The sequence below is a fragment of the Astatotilapia calliptera genome, chromosome 20 (assembly GCF_900246225.1).
Source record: "Astatotilapia calliptera chromosome 20, fAstCal1.2, whole genome shotgun sequence".
NCBI lineage: Eukaryota > Metazoa > Chordata > Actinopteri > Cichliformes > Cichlidae > Astatotilapia > Astatotilapia calliptera.
In genome coordinates, this window is record NC_039321.1 from 28,831,277 (window position 1) to 28,857,636 (window position 26,360).

Genomic DNA, 26,360 nt, shown 5'->3' on the forward strand with positions numbered 1-26,360 from the left:
CCCTCTTTAACTAAGAAATGAACCAAGAACTCTTTAGCCGAAAACAAAATACAATGGCTGAGCTCCCTGTCTAGCAAAAGCAGGAGAAAACGATTGAAACAAAAATGGCAGAGAACCCCTACCTGCTTCCACTGTGATTAACCAATTACCACTGTAAAGGCACACCGTTGCTCACAATAAAGAAAGAAAGAAATGGGGGAAAGTGGAAGGGGCGTGGCGGTTTGAGATATGCCGTGGCTGACGAGCTGCAATACACCTCAGCTGCGGCTCATGAGGCAGACCTGGAACACAGGAAAGGGAGAAAAAAAACTCTGACAGAGGGAGAGCCACTAGAGGTCAGCGACCATAACAAACACTCAGGTCAGCACTCTTTGTTTTTTCCCTCTCCCCTAATGTCAGTGATTTCGCAATATCCTGCTGCTGTGACTGTGTCTCTAAATTTAATCTATGAAACCTTTAGTCAGTAATTTACGTAAACAGATGCTGTCTCTGTCTTTTCTTAACAGTATTTCTAAAAATGCTTGTTTAATATTTTTTAGAGTGTATCGTTTGTTTGTTTGTTTGTTTATTTGTTTGAAAAAAAAACCTTAGCATCCATTTCCTGTTTATTTTTTATATTAAATTTCTTGTTTTCTGGCTAAGTAATAACACAGAAAAACTGTGTAAGAGAGAGTGAGCACCCAACAGATTGACAGTCAATCTTTAAACAGAAAATATGACTTACATTTCGAGTTTAAGTGACACTCCTTTAGCAAATAGTGGCCTTGCACTTCTTTCCCAAATCCGATGGAACATTAAAGATGGTTCTCATTAATATCTACTACAGCCCCCTTCCACTCTAAGGGAGGCTCTTTTTTATGGTTAGTGGTTAAAGGTGTAATATGTGAATGAGTGTACATGTTTACCAAATTAGTACTTGTTTTTTTTTTCCCCCAACATCTGCTGTTTCTTACTAGTAGAACCAAAGTTGCTCCTCAACTACCTCACTCAGTCTAGAGAGCAAGGCAATCACTGGGCTGCAGAATCCTTTACATGACTATCATGACTTGTGAACTGAATCTGGTCAGCATTTACCTCTTTTACTAACCCCCCCTTTGCTGGGAGGTAAAGTTGGCAATGTTGTTAGTTCCACACCAGAATAGGAGCACATCAACCATCAGCTAAGTACCTACGTACACAGAAACAATCTAGCAATCATTTTGGGGTTGTTTTGTTCTGTGATATGAGTATTTAAATACAGCTTTGTTATATTTAAAATGATGTAATTTAAATAAAAAGCACAGATCCATTATGTGGCCATTGTTTTGTTAAAGCCTACAGGGCCTCAGGAGGAAGAGTGCGTCGTCTATCAATTAGAAGGTTGTTGGTTTAATATCTAGCTCCTCAAGTCAGCATGTCGAAGTATCTTTGAGCAAGACACCAGAACCCAAGTTGCCCCTGATGCGTTCATCGACACTCTTCGACATTGAACAAATGGGGTAAATAATGTTTGTCATAAAAAGCGTTTTGAGTGCTCAGTTAGAGTAGAAAAGAACTAAGTGGAAGTCCTTTATCCCTGTATTTTAGGAGAGAGGAAGTTTCCTCATCAGAGTTCATCATTTCTAATAACGAACACAAATTATGAATAAATAATGTGGAACCTATTTGTATACTTCTTTGTGTCTCACTCATATCGCCTCCAGCAATCCTCCACTCAAAAAAAAAATTTGTGGTAACCTGAATATGATTAAAAATAATTAACAACACTTTTTGTAATGGTGTTAAAATCAGCCCAACTTTTATTTTCAAACACAAAGTATAACAGCCAACATACTGGACACTGTTCTGCTGAACAACAAACAATTATATTGCCATCACTGTTATAATCTTACAATGAAACAAAGTCTCAGATGTAATTATTCTGAAAATAAGTTTAGGCCTACCACAACTTTGTTTTGTACTTACTTATATAATCAAAATAAAATGTTTATTGTTCTGTCACAAGTGCAGTCTCTGATTTAAACAACACATTTGTTTTTCATTCCAACACAGGAGCTGGAATGTTGTAATGTTTTAAGGATGCTTGTTTCCAGTCCAGGCATTACTGCCTGAATGACTGTCATGGATCGAGGTGATCCAAATGTAGGTGCAGAAGAAAGTCTTTAACTTCCCTTAAGTACAGTGGCAGTGGATGTGGGTTGGAGATGCAATGAGCTTGAACCTGCAGGCGACCATCTTCACTGACCACACCATCTGTGACGGAGGACTCATCTCTCCTGGTGTCCTGCGAGCAAACAATCCTATTTTTTGGAACACAAACTTCATTGCCTTCTTAAAACATTTTTTCTGCATTTGGTATAAAACAGACTCCAATTTAAACAATCTCAGGCCCCCTCCCCACTGGAGAGGTGACATTCAACATCCCACTTGTCAGTCTAGATAGCCGTGACCACCACCCAACATACAATAATGTCATGAAAGCATCATTTTAAAAAGGGCTATGCAAACATGGCCAATAACTTTCATTCTAATGATCTTCAAAATGATTTGGGCAGAAAACAAATTTTGCTGTTAGAAAACTTGCAGACTTCACTATATGCAGTGTAGACCCTCTAAACTAAGTTTGGGGGATGTAATCTTTCAAGAAATGCAGACCAAACTGTTGTTTGTTTACTTACACAGCGTGTCATAAGATAAGATAAGATAAGATAAGACTTTGTCTGTGAAGGTTCTCAGTCATCCAGGTCATCGTAGTCAAAGGAGCTTGCAAAGAAAAGCGTCTGGACTCTTTGCAAGCTCCTTTGAATAAGACTTTATTGATCCCACAACGGGGAAATTTTTGTATCACCTCAGCTCAGGTACAGATATCAGAAGGAAATACAAAAATACAAATAAGTGCAATCAATGAAAAAAAGTAAGATAATACACTATATACAATGGTCGCATACACAGTATGTGGTTATGGATATGGTTGGAAATATGCAAGACATAAACTATATAGCTTGATATAGCTATTGTACCACTACTATTCCTATTTATAGAGACACACACACACACACGTGCACACTAAATATACATATGTATATATATATATATATATATATATATATATATATATATATATATATATATACATACATATATACCTGCACATGTCCATACACATGGAAGGTCCATTATGCATGAAGTGGTGACCGTGGATGTTCAGTGTCCAGTGACTTATGACATCGTGATTGAGGAGTTATAGAGTCTAACTGCTGTTGGGATGAATGATCTGTGAAAGCGCTCCTTCCTGCAGCGAGGGTGTTTCAGTCTCTGACTAAATAAATATATAAATAAAAATCCAACATTTACCTATTGGTAAATATTAGGGGGAAGGGCGCTAGTTAGTGAACGTGATTAGGCGGAGATCTCATCTGACATAATTAACACACTGCTGTTAATCGTGTTGTCACCTATAATGTATCTTTGGAGTAGTGGCGCCCCCTGGAGACAAGCAGTTAAAACTAGCGCCACCTCAAGTTAAATCAAATTCTGTTTGCTTGCTCTTTAACAATATTTTCGTGCCATCATTGGGCCTGATCTATAGACATTCAATTTCACTAGGATAAATGGCAACTAGAGGCTTCCCACCTGGCAAGACAGGCAACACCTCGGGGCCTCAGGCCAGAGAGTTCACAAACTTTAAACTGCAGCAGTGGCAATGTGCAAATTTTGCAAGGATAGTATGAGAAACCTGGCCTCCCTAAGAGGGCCCTACAACGGAGATGGGAGGGGTCGTCTGTGAATTTTTGCCGAGGGTCAGAACAGATCACCACTGATGACGATGGAGCAGCACGTGACCATTTTCTCAGGCTAGACACCCGCAGACTAACTGCTGCTCCAACGTTTGACCACAAGGTGAAAATAAAACATCAGACAAAAATGCAATACAAGTTGCATTTTTATGAAGTGAATTCATCCATCCATCCGCTTCCGCTTATTCTTTTCAGGGTCGCGGGGGGGCGCTGGAGCCTATCCCAGCTATGAAGTGAATTCCAGCATATTTATTTTTATTTTAATTCACGCTCTTTATCTTCAAATTCCTGTTATTACCAGATACGTTTCAATTATAATCCACTTTATTTCTTGTTCCTGGTTTTCTTTCTTTGCTGCCATAATGGTACTCAAAGCGTGGGGAGAAAATTACCTTATTTTTCCCTCTCAGTAGTCAAGTCAGCTTATATGAATTATCTTCTGCACGCCTCCAGTTTTCCATGTTTGCAGATTATCTTAAAACAGGTATTCATTTAAATCCGAGTTTGATCACTACATCGCTGAAATTCCTGGGGGATTTTCCAGTGTTACTTTTATTTTGATTTAGATTTATTTTTTGGAAAGTGTGTGTGTGTGTGTGTGTGTGTGTGTGTGTGTGTGTGTGTGTGTGTGTGTGTGTGTGTGTGTGTGTGTGTGTGTGTGTAGGCAGGCCTGAGTGTAGAATCGGGCTTAAGTAAACATTTGGCCACAGCCTTGTGTATGGCGTTCTAATTAAAGTGGACAACTTCCTACTAATTAGTAAAACACTCCTTGAGCTTTAAAGGGAAAACCCAAAGGGCACGGTATCCCGAGGGCCCTTTGAAATATGCACAGGAAAAAATTAATAACTTGGCTATCCAACATCAAGCAGGGAAATAATTAGGGTTTTTTGTTTTTTTGTCCTGGTTTTTGACTCTCACTACATGTAGTTTTATCAGGTCAAGGTAACAAGAATGTGATAGCAGGGAGGTTTTTACCCGTCGGACAGCAGAGGGCAGCATAACAGTGTGAGATGCTTTCAGTTATTGTAATGAATATAGCAGATTTCATCACATTTTTTAGAATATGTCTGCGTTTTGAAAGTAAAGACAGATACACATACCAGAATAAAAGTGGCATGTTTATGTATTTCCAGTGAAAACTGCATTTTGCATCATAAATTAACCAGTAATCTGCAAGATTAATAACCTGTTTTTCTCCAATTGTTTTTGGGTTTGTTTGTTTTGTTTGTTTGTTTGTTTGTTTCATTTTTTTTATAATACTAAAATATAATTTTCTCTGCTGCTATGAGACTTTGTAGTATTTTTTAATCTTTCTCAGTCCAGACCGTCTGGTTTACAATGGCTGATAAAGTACAAAGACTGCTCTTCTCCCCCCTTCCAAATCTCAGAGTGGCATTCTTCACATTCCTCACCGTTTTCCTTCAAAAGTATAAGTCTTCACACTTAATAACTATTGCTAATCAATACATTGATTTAGAAACCTACAGATGACATTTTACTTCTATTTATTGCATGTTTTTATTCACTAAAATGCTCCAGGTTTTGTTTGTAAGATGTATTCATTGTCAGAACAGCCACTGGGTGGCACAGTCGCCGCAGCTCATTCCTAAAGTCTTTTATTCAGTCTTTCTGGAGTCGCAGTGCTATTTACTGTACATGACTGCATACTGAAGCACAGATTTCAAAATGTATAAATATGCATAGTAAAAGAAAAATATATACAATGTGCATGAAATGCATTTGTATTAAAAACAACAAAAAATAAATACAACCAATGCTGATAACATGCCAAAATACATCATATACAACAATAAAAATACAAAATTATACAACAACTAAAAAAAAAAAAAACAGGCGAAAAACAATTCACGTCAGTCATATATATCATTTTTTTATTGTTTTGTATTGGTGGGTTTTGTGTTGTGGACTAATTCCTTCTGCTTGATTTGATTTTGATTTAAGTTTGGCAGTCAGTCTGATATTTGAAAAATAAAAAACATGGTAAAACTATCATGTAAGAAGTTAACACAAATTAAGACTTCATGCTACAACAGGCTACTGCGCCTTTCAAACACTGGCAAGTACAGTCTTAGCTATTACAGCAGCTAAAATGGTCTCTGCCATTTTAGCACTCAACACTTGGTTGAGGGGAACATAACTCATCACCTTCCTTCAGCCTCATACCCAAACTGTCGTGGTGTTCGCTGAAGGTTTTTCCTGCAACAAACAAGATAGTTAACATCATTGTTCTTATCATCAGAATTTAAAGTCTCATCTATTTATAAAATACTCTGATATTGATATTTACCTTCTGCTGTTGGATATACACCACAGCATCATGGACGGTGACAAAGATATGTTGTGGATTCATGTATTTCATCAGCCCACTGGACGTTAGGATCTTTAAAACACTCTCTGTGCACAGAGAACAAGCGGTCAGCATGTATACTCTCTCTAGAAAATATTAAAGCTTCTACATAAAAGTTTGCACAGAATAAAACAGAAAGAACACAATTAGGAATAAAATATTTGGGGTACATGGGCCTCACCATTGCAGTTAGCCAAATATACATGAACTCCAACTTTCTGGCACTCAGTACACATCTAAAGGGGGGAAAAGCAATAAATTGCACTGATTACAATGCATCAAGAAATAAGGAAAAGCCTATATGGTGACATGGTGTAATTCAGGCTCAATGTTTTCAATTAGGTCTTACTTTCACCGACTAACCTGTGTCAGGAGTCTTGCTCCAGCAACATCAACAAATATCACGCTGCTGCAATCGATTAACACTGCCTGGTCATAGCTTTCAGATGTTTCTGCAGAAAAAATGTATTCATTTGAAAGTTCAAACTATTTGCAATACAAGAACGTCTTCAGAAAATGTTAATATGGTGTGAAAAAGTCTCTTGATTTTTTTTTTTTAAATTCATGAAATAGCAGTTGTATTTAGAATTGTTTACTTAGCATACACTTATTCAAAGTCATTGCTTACCTGATTTGAAGAACTCATTTTCTGAGGAAAACGATGTGTTTGCAATCCCTCTTTCCTACAAAAAAACACAGGGGGAAGCGGAAAGTTACTGAAGTATTTTGTATTTTTACCATGTATGTGTACTCTATTTTTTTTATATTTTGTGACTCAGATTAACGAGGAACAGCAATAATCATACCACAGTGCTGACAGTGGTCTCCCTCTCCCGTTTCTCCAGGGCTTTTATGGCCTTCTCCCGCCTGCGGATCTTCTCTGGTGTCAGGCCCAACAGCCTAATCATTTCCTCCCTGAAGAAGCTACGGTTGCCGTAGTAAATGGGCCCGTTGTAAGTCAGGATTTTCACTCCAGGCACTTCGTGGCACTGTAAGAAAAATAGAAATGCATCACCTGTATTCTTGGATATTCATACTGCAAATCCACATGCAAATTTGACGAGATATTGACAGGGTGAGAGAAAGTTTGTATATTTCTGGAGCTGGTTGCTCATTTTCATATTTCAAAGAAGAGAAGTAACCCTCGCTCACCTTGTTATGGTTCTCCAGAGGTCTGTAAATTTCTGTGTTACTGGCCCGACCAAGCACTGAACAACCAGCCCTGTTAAATCATAAACTTTAAATTAATATAAGAAGTTATGATAGACCACATATGCTACTTACATACATGAAGTATGATGTTTGTGTTTATGTGAGTTTTATTTTTAACCTTCCAGATGTGCACATTTTCCCTTATAAGTGCTTTTGCTGGATTGCACTGTGGTATTTGTGCAGAGGGAATGGAAAATGTACCTTTGTGTGCGGCAGATGACAGTCATCATAGAGAAGACTACCCCGATAGCCAGGCCAAGGTCCACATTGAGTATCACCACAGAGAGCCAAGTTACAAGCCAAACCATCTACACACAAACAGAGACACAGTAATGCATTGTCTTGTCAGGATATAACAGGATATAAATTATGATTAATTCTAGCCTAGCAATTAATGCGAAGGTGCAAGGATCAAGCAATTTATGTGATGTGCTCCCCGTGTTCCAGTAGGTCAGGATTCCAGGTGCTTCTTGGCTTCAGGCAGTGTTTATTTCAAAAAGTCTGGCAACTGATGATGCCGTACTTATTGTTTAAAGACAGTACAGGTGACATCAATTTGTCAAATGAACTTGGAATAATTGAGTGTTAGTATTACAAAGTATGGAAGACGTGCATGGAAAAATATTCACAGCATTTCTTTAAATGGCACATACTTTGACACAGTTCAAAGCTGGAGATACTGTTATCCTGCATGATTAAATTAAACATTATAATATACTTCACCCCACCTGTGTAAAATGTTCACTAGACCAAGGAAATCTGTGTCACTAATTCTTAAAGTTACATTAGTTGCTGCACTAATTACTTAGAAGTCTGGATGACAGCTATGAGGCCAGTCTTCTATCTCCACACTGCCAGCAAGAACTTCTGCTGCAGTTCTGGAAATTTGAGGAAAAACCCAGCAATATGACATGAGGCTTTAACCCTGTAAAGCCTGAACTATATGAAAATGGCCAGAAAATTCTCATTTTTTTAAACTGGAGCATTTATTTAATCTTCAGACCTTTTTTTTAAAAAAAAAATAGAAATTAAAATATCAATTTGCATATATGTGTTTGCTACTGCCAGCATTTTTGTTCAATTTGTTGCTCAGAGGTTTTTTTGGTTTTTTTTATCATAAACAAACAAAAGCAGGTTATGGTTAAAAAAGAAATCCTACTGATGATGTAGAGCAGGGATGCCAAGCTCATTTTACATTACACTTTGATCTCATGTGGGCCGGACCAGCGAAATAGTCCTTTCTGGCAGCGTACAGAAGTTTATCTATATATTTAATCCCTGAGATAGCTATTTATATGTCTATTTGCAGTGTTTTAAAATAAATAAAGATTCTGGCTGCATTAAATAATCATTCTTCTGTTTTCTGGTATTTATTTGTCTTCATAGGTGAGAAACACTTATCGTGTTATAGCTTGCTTTTAAGTGGCCTTACAAAGTCAATTTTACTGATTCTCCACAGGTCAGGTAAGTCTTGGAACTGCAGGAACATCTGTCTGAGGCTGGTAACATTGATGCATGCCAGGACTGCCTGCAGACACAGACAGAGGATAGGATAAGTGAACTTGCCCCCTCTCCTTCTCTAAAGGTTGTTGAGACACATATTTAAGCTCACCTTGGGTAGGAAGTAGAACAGTGGTCCAATTAGCAGAAGAACAATCAGGACAACAAGACTAGTGAACAACCCAGAGAGCTGCACGAATACACCAAAAGACACAAGGATTTCTATGTTAATAAATGTAAAATTAGCATTTTGTATTCTCTGTGCAGATTGTTTGGAAATTGAAGCATGTTTTTCTGCTCCTATTATAACATCAGTATAACATCAGGTGTCACATTTTCTGCTCCTTGGTGAGAACTCTTAGTGGAAACTGAATATCATGTATGCTACCTGTGTGTATCCTCCAGCACTCTCGAGTATATTAGTGGTGGCTAAAGTGGCTGAGCTAGGGAAGCAGGTAAAAAAGGATGACACTGTGTTGGAGATCCCATGAGCCAGCAGCTCCTGAAATAAAACACAGGTTCAGTCCAAATACCTGACAGATTTGCAAGAATCGAGCAGTGACATTCCTACATTTTACCTGGTTGGGGTGTATAGAATATCCATGTTTATCGGCATAAATCATTGCCAGTGACACGGACACAGCATAGCCAACAAATGTTATGGCTATTGTGTCCCCAGCAATGGCAGGGAACATGTGAAAGGCAGGCAATTGTGGCCTCGGGAATCTGAAGACCACAAGATTTGTGAAAATTAGTCAGAGCACTTTTAACTACTGAATGAATCAGTCTTTTATTTTATTTTATTTTTAAATTTAAGTCTAAAAGCTTACCCAGCAGGGATATGGCCAACTATCTCAATGTTGTAAGTGGAGTCCAGTGAGCAGGCATAAGCCACACCTGTGGCAATAATCACCTGAAGCATAAAGTCAGAGTTACAACTGTAAATTATTAAATATATCTTTAGTGTTCACAAAGCTAGTTAACTAACCGTGAGGATCTCCACAGGGATAGGTGTTCGGAGGCGTTTCCTGAAACGCATGTTGAGCTCCTTAACTGGTACCAGGATGGCCAAACACACCAAAGAGATCAGCAGCTCCGCCATGTTAGTGTGAGGCAGGTTTTCCATCACTGATGCTAAAGTCTGAGCACACAAGACCGTGATAAGACTACAAAAAATAACTCTTTGCTCAAATGAGAACACTTCTTCTTCACCAAGAAGCACTGCTTTTTACCTTGAAGAGAGAGAAGGCCCCATTGTGGCGAGGGAGCCGCAGGCCCAGCATGCTTTGCAGCTGTGAGATGGTAACATGGAAGGCGGCAGCACTGGTGAAGGCCTTAACAATTGGCTCAGATAGGTAGGTGGAGAGAAATCCCAGCTGAAGAGCAAACATGCAGAGCTGGGCGAAAAGAGTTTAATGTAACACTGTGAGTTTGATACACACATACACTATTATTTCACTTTATTGACTTTCTGTGTCTGTTTTACCATAATAATTCCTGAGAGAAGTGCTATAGCTGAGGCCACTCCAATTCTCTGGGCTTCAAAGTCACTCGCTTCAGAAGAACTTGAGTTAATCTCCAGAGGACTGGGAACCAGCTGCTCCACCACAGAGCCAGTCATCAAACTCACTACAGCAAAGGTCCCTGAAAAGAGGCCAAACATATCCATAAAGCAATATAAAAGTAATCTGACTTTAATTCCAAGAGATATGCTTCAAATCATTTAACCCTCACATACAGGTGGGGTAACATTGACCTGTTTTTCATAGCCTGAAATGTGATGACTTTTCCTAAAATTAACCAAAACACAAAAAAGGGAAATATATTATTTACAAGCTAGAAGATTCAGTATATTTAAGGCTTGGTCAAATTTGACCTGCATCCATTGAGACATTGGAAATGGTGTTTTTAGGGAATCTTCAAATTGTGAAACTGTCTGTGTGTATTTTTATGTGATACTGGTGGTTCAAGGGGGACATTGACTGTCCCAACAACTGCCTTTGTTCATCACATTTACCCAGGTTCCCCTGGTGTCAGACTCCAGCTGCTCTTTGAAACTGTGAAATAGGAAAACTGTGTAGCAGCAACCATTTAAGGTGCACAGAAGCCCAGAGGTCATTAAATCTGCAACTGCAAGCACGAGCAATGCCATAAAAGAATCTAATATATATTCTGAGATAAGTGAGATTACAACCAAGATCAATAGAACCATTGTGAGTTTCATATGATTATAAAATTTCAACGAATGCACTCAGTAGTTTGCAATAAACAAAATAGTTGTTTTTTAATAAATACTGATGATATAGATCGTAGTTATGATTGTAATGGCTTTTTAATTGTAATAGTTTTACATTTATATAGTAAATCCCAACAGCTCTAGAATGTTCTGGACATATTCAAATAATTATTGCTGCTATAAAACAGGACATAAAAACAAACAAACAAACAAACAAACAAACAAACAAACAAAAACACTCCACCTGCTCTCTGAAACATTAATAAAAGATTAAGGTTCCGTTTAATAATGACATGCAGGGTATTTTACAGAGATCTGTTGTTCGAGATTCAGTATAGACACTTATTACGTGGAAGTTCTTGACCTCATCAAAACTTACAGAGAGGGCATGAAATATGCACAGTATGTGAGGGTTACATCTGATCATGACTCTGCTGTTGTCCCAGATTATTGAATTTCATCTTATACACTTCTCTGTGAATAAATAGACACCCTGTGGACTAACATCTTACCTGTGGATACATGGCGACCCGTGCCAAAAAACATATAAAGGACAACAGGAAAGAAAGAGGTGTAAAGACCAAATATCGGAGCCACGGATGTGAGTAGAGCAAAGGCCATGCCTGTTTAGAGGGGGGGGAAGAAGAAGGAGAGAAGGAAAGGACAGTTAATGGTGTGTTGCTTCTCTTTCATTTAGGAATTTACGATCTGTTCCTGTTCTTCACACTAAGGCGATGAAGGTGCAGTGTGACCAGATCAGACACCAACTATGTAAATGTACATTTAAGAAGTTTGAAGTTTACAGTTGAAACATTTTTGAAATACTTGTTCAAAATAAATTTATTTCAAAGTATCAGTATTAATAATGAACTATGTTTTGTCGTGAGATGCTTTTTTTGTTAATATTAAATTTTGGCAATGTAGGATTTTAATTAAAAAAAAAAAAAATTAAAGTACGAGAGAAGCTCCAAGTAATTAATTCTAACGCAAACTTTTTTCTTTTTCTCGACGCAGTGTTCTCTCACCTTGAGGAATATGAAGAATACCGACTGTGAGTCCTGCTATGGTATCTCCTAGAATCCATTTCTTTAGCTTGTATCTTGGCAGCCAGCTGAAAATGGGCACTCTCTCCCTCAACAGGTGAAGGCAGGCTCGGTTTGAACACCTGCACCTCCCTGCGAGTTTTTCCCGGAGCCGCAAGCTTCCACTGGCGTTATCGTCAGAGCCGTAAGCCTGTTTGAATCGGTCCTCCGTGTAAATGCTCCTGTATACAGCAACAGAAGCGCTCATGTTGTCCCTGCAGAGATGACTAATGACACCGTGCAGCCGCAGAAGTTGACTCAGTAGAGGTGTTGTCAGTTATAATACATTTATAGTTGACTCTACTCTGACCTCAAGAGCCATTCCATTTTCCTGTCAGACTCTAAGTAGCCAATGACATTGCTCATAGCTCTACTTTTTTTTCTTACAGTAATCAACAAGTTTTTTCACATCTTTGTCCAGCCTCAGAAATCATAAAGGTGTGCTGGTCGATTTTCCCCCCGAGAGAAATCCTCTGGGTCCTACTGCTAAAAGTTTTTTTTGTTTTTTTCCCCAGCAGAAGATAGAAAGCCAGACATACAATTTTCCTGTCCTTCACTCTCAATACCTACTTCTAAACACACACATAGGGGAGACCGGGGATAGTTGTAACGTGGGTCAGTTGTAACACTTCAAATTTCTCCAATCAGGGCTAAGTTTCAAATGATGTGACTCATCCTGTGCATGCCCAATTCAGTTCTGCTATCACATGTGAAAAATCAGCACATTTTGTCAAACACAGACAATTTAACAGAGGTGGGACCAAGTCATTGTTTTGCAAGTCTCAAGTAAGTCTCAAGTCTTTATCCTCAAGTCTCAAGTCAAGTCTCAAGTAATGTCAGGCAAGTCAGAGTCGAGTCTCAAGTCACTGGTGTAAAAGTCCGAGTCAAGTCACAAGTCTGAAACTTTGAATTTCAAGTCCTTTCGAGTCTTTAAAAAAAACAAACGAAAAAATAATGTTGCAGTTATATGCTAAATGTAAATATTAGACCATGTAATTTTAAAATCTGTGTTTTTCTCAACACATACAAAATAGTGAACTTAGAAAATATACACAAATTGTGAAATTGCACCTCTTTAAAATGCAGCTCAATTAAACCTAGCTCCAAGAATAATTTTCACCGACAGTTCTGAGATAAGCTGCATGTTATTCTTGGATGCGGTTGTAGGACCGGCTTTGAAATCGCATGACAAAAATATCATACACATTAAAAAAAACTGTATCACCAACGTAGCCTGGAAAACATTTGCTAGTTAGATGAAGTCAGCTATCTCATCTTAGCATATTTATATGCATATTTATAATCATACGGTTCTTGGAGTGAGTGCATACACTCATGAAGTTTAGTAACTTCAGGTCACTGCAACAAGCCCAGGTACAGTTTACCGCCGGATGGGTGCAGGACCTTGAAATGCACCGTGTAGAACGAAAGACCATCGTACGTATCATAAGTTTACCAGTCTCACAAATTGTCGTCATAAATACACATTCGTTAACCGTTTATTAATAGGACCTTTGAGCTCAACGGTAATTAATTAGTAGTGGAAATAATTTCTGGTAGCATCACAGAAATGTAGCAGTGACAATAATATATGCTGTAATCGTACTGGACAATTAGTGATACAAAAAACCTGTTTTATCCTGTGAATAAAAGTATGTGTTTTTGTCAGTGTACCATAATAACAGAAGCGAAACGCAATATTGTGTCAGGATAATTTACTATTTATGCACAATAAATAAAGGAGCATAGCGCGACAATTTCTGTTCAGCGCCAGACTTGCTTGTAACCTATATCACCAATTATGTTAAGAAAAATGATGCATTAACTACAACAGCAGACTGACCTTTGTGTAAATGCTTGGAGCAGACTAACCTGTGAGCTGGAGGGTTCTAGGACGTTATATTTGATCTTTGAATGGCTGCAATCCAGTCGCCTCTTTGTTACTTCGGAAACATGGCTCGAACAATTTCTCTTCCACGACGTAATCCGATAACAACCGATCTCTTTACCCGTCGGCTTCCCGTGGCTGTCATGCGACCGGCTATTGCAGTTAATAATACAACGGCTTCTTGACATTTTTGTGTTTCTTTTTATCGCTGTGTGACTGATTTTAATTGAAAGCCTGCGTGCGCTAGTACCGCTTGCCACGAGTTCCCAGAATCCTTTGCGGTTCTACCCGTGAATGACGTCACATTTTCAATCTCCATATAATATGCATGTTAAATTTTATATTTGGGGTAAAATATCAAGTCTTTTCAAGTAAACCGGTTCAAGTCCAATTCAAGTCCCAAGTCATTGGTGTAAAAGTCCAAGTCAAGTCACAAGTCTTAGAACATTTTTTCAAGTCAAGTCTAAAGTCATAAAATTAATGACTCGAGTCTGACTCGAGTCCAAGTCATGTGACTCGAGTCCACACCTCTGCAATTTAACATGAAAAAAAGTCATTTGTATGCCAAAAAGTAAGTTTTTCTACTTTTTTCAATGTTTAATAGCATTATCTGCTTTGCAGCTAAACTCATCAAACTTAAATTATGTTATTTGTATGTCTATGGGGATATATTCTGTGTAGGTCTTTAGTGCTAATGTTTTAGCCGTTGGCTGTAATGTTAGCTAGTTCAGTTGTAACAATAATGCAGATGTTACAACTTACCACACTTTTACTTTAATTTATATTAAACAAGTTGGGGCAACGACATCAGCAGAGAGAGGTTCACTGGTCGCATTTGTATATGTGGTTAATGCCATTGGCAACACAATTCCTCCACTGTTTGTGTTCCCACACATACATTATGCAGACCACTGTGTCAGAGATGGACCAGTAAGAAATATTGGTGGAAATAAGTCAGGATGGGTGCAAGAAACAGATTTCCTCATCTTTCTGAAGCACTTTGCAAACCACACCAAGGTAAGCCATGATAAAAAGTAATGGAATTGCGATGCTGGTGAACAACTACATTTTTTCAGCTTCATTGTTATGTTCAAAATTGGTGCAAGAGTTGTAGGTTATAATGCCCACTGAGCCAATGAGGCCAAACTCAAGGAAGACCAATCAAAATTAATGAAATATTCAGTTGCAGAAAATTCCATAATTTGACTTTTTTGGGGGGTTGGAATATGTTCAAAAGCTAGATTTCTGCATTCTGTCACACACACACAGAGCTACATAAATGGATGTAAGTGCATTCATGTGTTGAATAAACAAAGATTACATGTTAATGTTTTGTTAGTACCCTTATTTCATTGTGTTACATTTTACCCCAGGATATGTTACAACTAACCCAGACTATGGGGTTAATTGTAACATTTCACTCTTTGTGTTTGAGGCCATACCATGCAATGGGTAATTGTGCTGCAGAGAAAATAGCTGCACTATTTAATAGCAGAGACATGTAAATACTTTGGATTACATTTTGAATCCACTACCTTAAACGAGCTCCAATTTACAGACAGAAATGTCAAAAATGTTACAACTATCCCCGGTCTCCCCTACACACTCCTTCACACTGCACAGCTATGTGGGAGGTCAAAGGAGGCACAATTGATAAAGTCATACAATGTATAGCACTGTGAAACTCCTAAAGACATCAAAGTAGTGTCGCTGGTGAAGCTGAGGTGTAACCTCAAACCATGTCTGTTAACGAGGAGTTCATTTCCGAGAAGGATAAATGTCTGTAGTGGAGGGGGTTGTTTAAACTGTGTAGCCATAAGGAAAAGAGTCTGCATGGTACATGAAACCTCTGTGAAACTCAATCTTACATGGCATCCTGGTTCATGGATCAAACCACACCTTGACTCTGATCACAGATTGTATGTGATGAGTGAGATCTTCTTTGTCAGACAGGAGTGAATACAAGGGAGCTTTGGATAAATACAAGATAAAACGGGATCTGTATGTTTGTGCGTGCGTGCGTGCGTGCGTGCGTGCGTGTGTGTGTGTGTGTGTGTGTGTGTGAGTTAGCCTGCTGGCCGTATTCTCTGCAAGACGCAACTTGGAAATCTAACCGTATAATCAAAACAGAAATGGTTTTACCGAATGTGTGAGCAAGGGCGAAGCAGAGGGAAATCACAGTCTCAAGAAAGGACTGGTCTGAATGGTGGAGATAAAACTAAGGAAATGGAGAATTTATCTTAAAAGTAAACCCAGTCTTGGGTGCTGTGAATGAATCTCTTCCGTCTCATGAATAAAGTCTCTCATTCTATGAGAAGCTACGTGAGGTAGGGAAGGCAACGCCACTGCTTTCTATTGTTGTACAAGGCAACACCCAGGGGTTTCGGCTTGAATGGACCCAGACCTTGGCTAGAAGGGCATCAAGTTTAAATTTGAAAATTCAAAATGTACTGTAACACACGCCCAAACATCAAAGATAACAAAGCATGAGCTACAAATGTTACTGACCATGAACCCACACGCACACTGTAATATCATTAATATAGAGCACCATACAGGTATAACAATACACTGTACAAGAACTATTATCCCAGTGTGATACCAGAGACAGGTGATCAAAATATTGTAATTATTAATGCTAAAGTTTCACTTACTTTTGAATGCTCAGTCCCAGATATTAAATCCCCCTAAAGAGTTGCAGTTCTATAAAAAAATTATCTAATTTGCTCACACTTACTTTGCTCAGAATCGAAAAATGCTTTGTTGGTAGATTTTAGATTTCAGCCACTGAGTTCCATAAAGCAGTCAGATGTTTTGAAGGTCTTTAATCTGACACTCCATTCAGCAAGGCAGCACAACAATCACAAAACAACTTTGTCAGGTTTGGGAAAAGGTCAGAGTTAGGGTTAAATACGTACTTGGGGGTTAGGTGAGCTTCTAATTGCTTACAATAATTAACTTATCTATTTATAACTATTACTGCACAATGCAACCAAGCTATGAAGCTGCACACTTTGCTCTCGTAGATTTCATCACCACAGTGCATCAGACACATTACATGCAGTCATCTGAGTAATTCTTAAAATAAAACTAATCACTTTTGGAGTTTTCATGAAATCATTTTCACGTCATGTCACCTCAGCCCAGGGGGTGTTAGGTAATCTCACATACGGCGACAAAGCTGGATCCAGGTCAAGTGATTTAATTCTGAGAAATCTTTCATTCTTATTACTGTGGTTCATTCTCATTTTTTTAAATGAAAACATTAGCTAATTTGAGCTAAAACTTCCCCATGTTGTTGTTATTCCCCGAAAGAGAATTCACTGCTAACAATGCAAGGGGAGTCAGACAGGGTGTAGGTGAAAGGTCCAAGGATGTGTTGCAGATGCAAAGCGCTGCATTGGCAAAGTGTGATGTATTCTTGCCTTTATAACTGAATGAAATAAACAGACATGCATGTGAAGACTTGTTTTTGTTCTTGTGTCATATTCCTAGAATTTCTGTCTCTGGTGGAGAAGCGATCCAGTGATATTAGGGACTTCCTTTAAATGCCAGGAATGTGGGCTATTGTGTTGATTAGCTCCAGAGGATTTATAAACATGCCAGCAGAGTGATGTGTCTGCGACTGTTTAAACAAGATATTAGTCAGCTGTTAAAGGAAAAATGCATTGAATAGAAAAGGATATTGAATGAAAACCCCAAACTACAAACAGGGTTCTTTAGGAATGGTAACAATGAAAATGTGAATAACCGAGGGGCACAGTAAGCTGCAAACCTGAGTCCTTTACACAGTTAGAGCCACAAATTATTGGACAAAGACAGAATTTCTATCCACCATAGTGGCTCAAACCATAATTAGACTCTCAGCTTTATTTCAAGGGGAATAACACAATAACAGTACTACTACTACTACTACTACTACTACTACTAATGATAATAATAATAATAATAATAATAATAATAATAATAAATTGTTTGGGAATTGCAGCCATCTTTAGTCGCTGTCCCCTGTTTTCAGAGGGTGAAAATTATTGGAAAAACTAACACAATTTTAAATATAATGATTGTTTTTAATAGTTGGATGAAAATCATTTGTAGTCAGTGACTGCCTGAAGTGTTGAACCCATGAACATCACGAAATGCTGCCTTTCCTCCTTTGAGATGATCTGCTCGGCCTTTACTGCAGCCACTTTCAGTTGCTTTCGCAGTGCAGGTTTGTGTTTAATAAGTGAAAGCAGGCTCTGCTGGCTGAGTTTAGGAGACTTGCTCGGCCATTTCTTTGACTGGAGAAACTGTCAGTCATACACGGCTCTATTATAACATTATCTCCACCATACTCACACTATATATTTTGGTAATGTAATGGATTATTATAGTGAATTCATTAATCACATTGCATTTACAGTTATGTTACTTACATTACAAAAGTTATTCAATGAAATGCAGAAAACACCAGCATCCAATTCTTTTATAAGCACATCTCAGTGCAGTCCTTGGTATTTTTGGTTTCTGTCACTTTTGCAGCTGTTCCATGACATTAAGTGTCTCCCCTAAATGACTTCACCTGTGTTTTATGAGCGTCTCTTTTATTTCAACTTCTGTTGTGTTTTGTGTGCATGCTGGTATTTTCTTAGGTTGCGGTGCATCGGACCTCTCAGGGACGCTGTAAGAATGGGTGGATTAAAAGAAAAAAAACAACATCAAGCGTGCCCTTTTTCTTCCTTTGTAGCTTCTATAATCAGCTCATTTCAGTTTGTGCACAGAGAGGAGGGAAGTGGTGGACATCTACAAATTTTGAGGATTAAAATGCACAATATTTTTTATTTTTAATGCATAAAAGGACAAGAGCAGTTTTGTAAAGTGCAAACTGCTTCCAGGATAGAAACACCTGCAACACATGCTGCATTCAGTAAAGCCGCTACTGCCAACACAACATCAAAGATAACAACAGTGACACAACAACTTTGCAAATATCTGCACACACAGCATGCTAACAAAGGAAAACAGACCAGTCTTAAAAATTTGCATGTACTGACCCCATCCTAGCAGCCAGTCTGATCTTCAACATGTAACAAAATCAAGCAGTGAACAGTCAGACTTGCAGCACCGTAGCCTCGTTTCTACCTGTATTTGTTTCTGTATGCCCTCATTAGGACAGGGATTTGTGTCAGTGTGTGGGGCTATAGCCTGTGTTTTACACTATTCATTGGTAATTATGTGCTAATACGCTTCAGGCCATTTTAGGGAGTAATGCAAAAGTAATACAACAAGTAGCATGCTTCATGTCATGAGCTGTTTCTCTCCTTTTCCATAGTTTTCTCTTCCCATCATTTTCATATAAGGTAATCTTGCTTTCATATGTCTACAGATGCGTTTTCTGAACTGTGCTGGCTCTTTTAGACGTTTTCTGACAAACTCTAATCTTGTTTTCTTGTACTTGATTATAACCAGTGGTTTGCACCATGTTGTAAACATTCACGAAGGTGTGTCTCGATTGTAGAACTTGACAATGATTACTTGAGTTAAAAAAGGTTCTTCACTTATCTTCATCAAAAGGCAGATAGAAAGAGAATAATATGCTTTTTCTTACAGCACCCTTTCACTACAGTCAGCTGATAATAGTTCGTATTCAAAGAAAGGAACCATTACTGTTATTTTTATTGCAAGAAAGGACAAGAGCATCTAAGACAGACACAATGCAACTAAGCATCTGCACCGACAGCATCCTAACACAAAGCTCACAAAGAACCCAGGCCGATGTTGCAGCTGAGTGTATGCTGAGCCCTGCAGCTGGAGCCTGATCTTAGGTACAGGTAACAGAAGCAGTGTCGAGCAGTCAGGCGTGCAGCATTGTAGCCTCCATTTCTACAGTACAATCAGAATTAAAGTCTCTTTGAGCTGGTTTCAGCTTTACATTTTGTGTTGTCGGTGCTGTGTTCATATTAAAACACGTACAGAAAGCTCTTGTGTGTCTCCTCATTAGAACAGGCATTTATGTAAGTGTGTGGGACTGTTATTATTATTGCTAACTGGTAATTATGTGACAGTGCGGTTCAGTTGATGTTAAAGAGTAACGCAAAAATAACATAACTAGTAATGTAGCAAACTACTTTCTCCAGAGAGTAATAAATGTACTGCATTATTTTTAAGAAAAGTAATGAGTAATGTGTAATACATTACTAATTTGAGTAACACTGACTACAACATCGGAGTAAACCTGCTGACACAAAACCAAAAACTATGGGTCCCAACGAGCTTTTTTTACTTCCTTATTTTTTTCTAATTTTTTTTTTTTTCACTGTTGTTGATGTTTTTGAAGCGCAGAATTTTCCTGGAAGAAAAACAGTTATCTTGTCTAAAAAAAACCTCTACAGTTCAGTGAGGCTTGGAAAAACATCCAATCCGATGGCAGCTGAAGTTTTGTTTGGCAGCGCACCTCATGATCCCACTTTCCTTGTTGCAATAGCATTAATCACATTATAAAAATACCTCATCCAGCCTGTCTCCTTCATGCTGAGTGTGTGTCCTGATCTTACGGGGTCTTTCAATTATTCTCTTCCAGGGAGAGTCTCCAGTTACTTTGTGGCCTATAGTTCCTGCTATTGTTCTTTATCTACTTTATGGGACGCTTGTCCCGACCCCCCATGGCATGTTCCTTTGGAAGTGACCTTGTCAATGAGGCTGACTGCTAGAAGCCAAGCCTCTCCTTGTGTCTCCCTACCTCTCCCAACCCTTTCCGTCTACTGCTCGTCTCCATCCATTAGTGCCTCTCCTTGTCCTGTCCAAGTATTGTCTGACTTCAGAAATCATCTCCCTTACAAAGCATAAGATTGAGTCATAAATTTATGGTAATTTGTCACTTACATGTCAGAAAGCTCCTGCAAGGGTTAAATGCCAAACAAAAACTAGGATTTTTTCAGACAACCACTTGATTTGCTTCAAAAAGTATATTTTTTTTAAAGAAGCTTGTTTTTAGAAAATACATTAATGAAAGCAAAAATTGCATATTTTTTTTAGCTTTTGTTTTTCTTCTAATAATTTTTCCATGCTTAAATACACCTGTAATCATCATCATCTCTGTCCCCGGGCAACACACTATAATTTAATTAGTGTCAGAGATGTGTAGTGAATTCTACTCGCATGTCCCAGATCTCTTTGTCTCGCTTGGGAAAGGCATGTCATACATAAAGGTTTTCAGTTATTAGTTCAGTGCTTTTAAAACAGCTTTCACCTTTGCGTGAGTCGGGAAGATTTCGGAGTGGGTGGCTTTTCCTGTTCATTTGTGATGAACGTCTCTTGACCCCCACCACACCTACACAAGTCATGTCCATTCATCAAACATCTGGGCCATGCATCTCCTGGGCGGTAAGGGAGTACCCGCCTATATCAAAAGTCCCCCTAACGAGTGAGCACTCAAAAAGCATCCTCTGAGATTAGATTTTATGCTCTTGTTAGGTAACAATAAAGATAATTAAGCACATGTTCATACTACAGTTCCCATATGATTAAGGCAATAATGGATTTATTGAGTACAGCAAATGTTTGGTCCGCTGGTGGTGAAGGAAGTAAACTTTTACTGCTCTTACATTTGGGAAACCAAATGGTTAACGCTTTGCCTAGGCATGCCGCCTGTCATCTGAAAAGAACAAAAGGTGAGAGCTCTATTCCCAGCTGACCTTCCTTGCTGTGTCATGCTGGCTGTGTCGCCTTTCAGGATGTGCTGTCACACACATGCACAAACACTCACTTTTGTTCAGTCTCATCTGGAGGATTTCTGTCACAGATGAAGTGCACTGCTTTTCCTGTTCATATTTACTCTGCCATGATGATTTTTGATGATTTGGCCACTTAGAATAACTGTTTGATTGAAGTCATGAAGGAGAGTTGTTGTTGTTTTTTTTTGTTTGTTTGTTTTTGTTGTTGTTTTTCGCCTGTCCCGTTTGGCTCTTTTGCCATCAGAATTGTTGTCTAAAGGCAAAGAAAGATGCCCAAGTTGTTTTGACCGGGGCTACTGAGGCTCTGGGTTGACTGGAGAGCCTGGGTTTTGGGATGTGTCACTTCCTAGCCTATGCCAAAGCATTGTGCAGCTCAAGTACACATTGGCGACACAGCCTTGAACCACATTGTAAGAGCTTTGACTGCATTGTCTGTTTCACCTCAACACTTCTGTCAACACTGGATTCACTTTCAGCTTTAGAGCACTAAGAGCATTCCACACAACAGGGAAACAGCATTTCTCTGCATTGTCATTTGTGGCGTTGCACACTTGAGAGTAATAATCACTCCCACAGGCATTGAACAAAAAATGGTGGGCTTGAAAAGAGAAGAAAGAAAGATGGGGGATGTTTCTGTGCAGCATATGGGGGAAAATAGCTTATGTTTTCTATGTATTGTGAAAGATTCCTGTACCCATCAAAGTTTCCCTTTTTGCATTTTTGTCATCATAAATAAGAAGTACGCATGACTCAACTATGTGTATGATATTTAATTTTCAATAAGCCTTATAAATAAAACTTTAAACATTAAGCATTAAGTTATTGTAGGGACGGGGGAGTTTCATTTTCATCTGTACAGGAAAGATCTGCACTAAATATTCTGACTGCAACCTGAGATCTTGCGTCCGTCCTCTGCAGGGACTCCTGTACTTTATCTTGTGCGTAAGACTCTGAGTGGTCCTTGAGAATCACTAGTGCGGCCAGGCTTACCTCACACAGAGTTCATGATGGTTATGTTGACTCAACAGCTTAGTTGTGGGCACCAACACAGTGATCTTTACAGGCTGCTATCTCCATATTGAACACATTATGAGCTGTAGTGGCATCTAGTCATGTTAGTTTTGAGATTTCTACTAAAACTTTACGTAAAATGTATCTTTCCAAAAATGTATCCTTGCTAAAGTAAAAGATCCTCTATTACTCCCTGACTCTCAGACTTTGGATTTCTCTACATCGTGAGGTGGTGTGCTCAAGGTTGTGGATCAAAGAGCTATATTTCATAAAAGGCTCGGAGTGTAGGGTCTTTGTCACATTTTTAAAATCATTAACAGTAAAAGTGTCAGAAAGTAGCGGAACAGTATATTAAAAAAATATATGATATGCTTCCCAAACTGTCTGGTTAAGTTTGGGACTTATTCTAAAACAGTAATACTGGCATAGTGTCACGTCCAAGCTGAATGTCACTGTTAGTTCACTACAGTACAATAGTAAGTTAAATGTGCGGGTTTCTCGTACGTGAAACAAAACATTGTTTTCTCCATTGCATCACTTGTGTGCACTTTCATTTACAGTCTGCTTTAATAGTATTCATTAACACTGGATTTCCTGACTTGATCTTGTCAGCTTGAGGGATTGCACGGCAGCTCTAGCACCAGACACCCTCTCCTGCACGTACCAAGCTGAAATAAGCAGGGTGGAGAGGGCAAACAGATGCAGGGGCTGAACTGTACCGGCTGCCACTGCCAAACCACCTTCCTGCCACACAGGGACATCACTCATGAAATCACATTTGAAGCTAGACAACAATAGTAAAACCAGAAAACTGTTTTAGCTTTTTTTTTTTTATTAGTCTACTTATTGTTAGATGTCGAAAACATTAAGACAATAAATAAATAAAAATGCAGTGAAAGAAGCAGTGGGCTTCTTTGATGTTCAAAGACCTGTAACCCTTCATTATGTTACGCCTTCAGAGTGTTGTTTATATATAATGCTTATCAATGCAAAGTAGTGGGCTGTAAGCATTCTGAAATATAAGTGCAGGGCAGATTTTGTAGTGTGCGCAGTGAGTGAGCTCGGAAGCATCATATGCGCGATACAGCCAGGGGAAAGGGCTCAGGGCATACCATCAGTGATGTACAAGGCTGAGAAAATATCTTTCAAAATATCTCATCTCTGAAAACACATTGGTGTTGAATGGTTTTTGTTTTGCACATTCCTGTGAGGTGCACACCTACACAGTCATCAACTGAGTTCTGGTGCATTTTCCCCCTGATTCTAGGCCAGTGAGGTCTGCTTCAGCGCTCTCCTTGTTTCTTCCTTTTCCCCTTGTGCCACCGCCTTTCTTTTCCATTTCTTTTCTAACTTCTCCTTATTTTTCCTCTGCCTCTTCTTACTTCTCCATCACCTTTACCTTGCTCCCAACTTTACTTTCACCATCAAAGGACACCCGTGGCTCCAGCTGGGTGGCTGCTAGCTTCTCATTTCCTCTCATGCTCTCCAACCATTCAGCAGTGGTGCTCCATCAGGGCTGAGCAGACCCCAGGGAGTCCACCAGAAGCCTCCGCTAGGCGCTCACCGCCACTTCCTGCTCATTTAAGTGAGCCCTCAGAATGGAGCACTATTGTCCTGGCTGTTATCTGATGGCTCCACTCAACAGAGAGACAAAGCCAAGGGCCTGCCCCCCTCCACCTCGCAGGCTGCGCTGAGTTTTTTTTAAACATATCAATAGCTCAAGAAGGGAGTTCTGCAAACACTGTTAAGTGCATAAAGGCACCGCACGAGTAACACAGTGACAGTGAAAAATCACAATTATGATGTTCACAGATTGATTATCCTGCCTATTTTAGGGAGAAAACACATAGGATTTTGTGTAAAATGTAGGGAAAAAACAGAACGCCTGAATTTTAAAAAAGATATATAATTAAAACATAGTGAAAAAAAAGCATTTCCCAAAAATTGCATTAATTAATTTTATTGGTTTATTGCTAATATACAAGTTATTAACACGTTTTATAAAAGTTGAGGGAGAGGCAAATAAAACTGAGACAGTTATGTAATACAGATGGAACAACTCACGAGTAATTAGGTTTTCTTTGCACTTAAAGTCACTTTAACAAGCAGTTTCTCTTTAAGCAGAAATCAAAAACAAATCTAAACCACAATCATGGAACAACCTCAAAACATTGCTGATTAAAGTCACCCCAAATGTGAACACTGGAAAGAAGTGCTTTGATAATTCATTTTCTGCTGAGCGGCTCTATCCTGAATGAACATGATGAAATTTTCACCAGCATTTTGTTACTTTTTCAATCACAAAATACACGTCACCAGGATTTATTGTATGTGCAGATTTCTCTAAGAAATTTAGGATGCACTTTTAAAATTTAGGGGGGAAAAAGAAATAAGAGAAAACTCCAAAAAGGGAAAGAATTTCAGGAAGCGAAACAGTACTCATTTTATCACAGAAATTGTAGCATTTCTTTGTAAAATGTCATTTTATCACAGAAATTGTAGCATTTTTTTTGTAAAATGTCATTTTATCACAGAAATTGTAGCATTTTTTTTGTAAAATGTCATTTTATCACAGAAATTGTAGCATTTTTTTTGTAAAATGTCATTTTATCACAGCAATTGTAGCATTTTTTTTGTAAAATGTCATTTTATCACAGCAATTGTAGCATTTTTTTTTGTGAAATGCTCTCACAGTACAGTAGGGCCGATGCAAGTTGGCAGTGTCCTCTTGTGGAGAGATGGGGTAAAGCAAATCCAGTGCTTTCCTCCTTTAACCAGAACGTTTTCCCTCTCATTTGGAAGTTTTTTGTGCCATTTTCTTTTTCTGTTTGAGAGTCTCCCCCCCAACACACACACACACACACACACATACACAGACAGAGGTAAGGGGGTTTCCTATAGAGACACCATTGTTTGTGCTGCATCAAAGGGAGATTTGTTAAAGGAGCTTTGGTGTGCTGCGATATCACCCACATCAGTCAGGACTACCTGTGCAGGTGCTTGCAACCCTGGGGGTGAGCAGGGGGTCTGGGGCGTGGGGGGCTTAGAGCAAAGCTGGTCTCACTGTCTGCTCCAATTTCACAGACTTCTGACATGACAGGAAAGCCTGTAATAGCAGAAGGTAAAGAATCAAGAGTGCAGAAGAGTCAGGTTTAAGCCAAGTTAAAGCAACAATTGCATGAATCACTCTTTTGCTTCAAATCTATACCCGGAAGTGTAAATATTTGCCCCACAGAGATGTGCTTCTTGCCCTGTTATTTATGTTTGCTCCTCAACAGCTCTCCCTAGTGGGGCAAAGACAAACTGTATATTACCTTAACACGTGTGCTCGTTTATTCCTTATAATGTGGAACTGAGAAAACTCTGTTACTGTATTATTAAGGCTGATAGTGAACGAAACACAGGCCTGCCTGTGTGTACAGGATGTAAGCACGAGCAGGCTGAGTAGAAATTTCCCTTAAATATAAAACAGCTGCTGTTGCAGTTGAACAATTAGTGTTAGTGGTGCTATGATTAAAGTCACCATCTCTGCCTGATTACCTATCTAACCTTTGTAGCTCTTATTTTTATTA

The 26,360-nt window shown here is 38.8% G+C and overlaps 1 protein-coding gene across 1 annotated transcript; it reads right to left on the reverse strand.

The window, feature by feature from the left end:
* Nucleotides 1–5,634: 5,634 nt before the first annotated feature.
* Nucleotides 5,635–12,576, reverse strand: slc26a10 (solute carrier family 26 member 10). The gene is made up of 18 exons (XM_026155306.1): nucleotides 12,118–12,576; nucleotides 11,605–11,715; nucleotides 10,343–10,500; nucleotides 10,089–10,253; nucleotides 9,845–9,997; nucleotides 9,687–9,769; nucleotides 9,435–9,582; nucleotides 9,245–9,358; nucleotides 8,969–9,046; nucleotides 8,789–8,884; nucleotides 7,558–7,664; nucleotides 7,297–7,366; nucleotides 6,951–7,133; nucleotides 6,773–6,827; nucleotides 6,508–6,596; nucleotides 6,326–6,380; nucleotides 6,085–6,191; nucleotides 5,635–5,993 (listed from the first exon to the last, which is right to left on the reverse strand). Exons 1-18 carry the CDS (start codon nucleotides 12,380–12,382, stop codon nucleotides 5,955–5,957), a joined length of 2,076 nt encoding a protein of 691 aa, XP_026011091.1. The 5' UTR covers nucleotides 12,383–12,576; the 3' UTR covers nucleotides 5,635–5,954.
* Nucleotides 12,577–26,360: the final 13,784 nt, after the last annotated feature.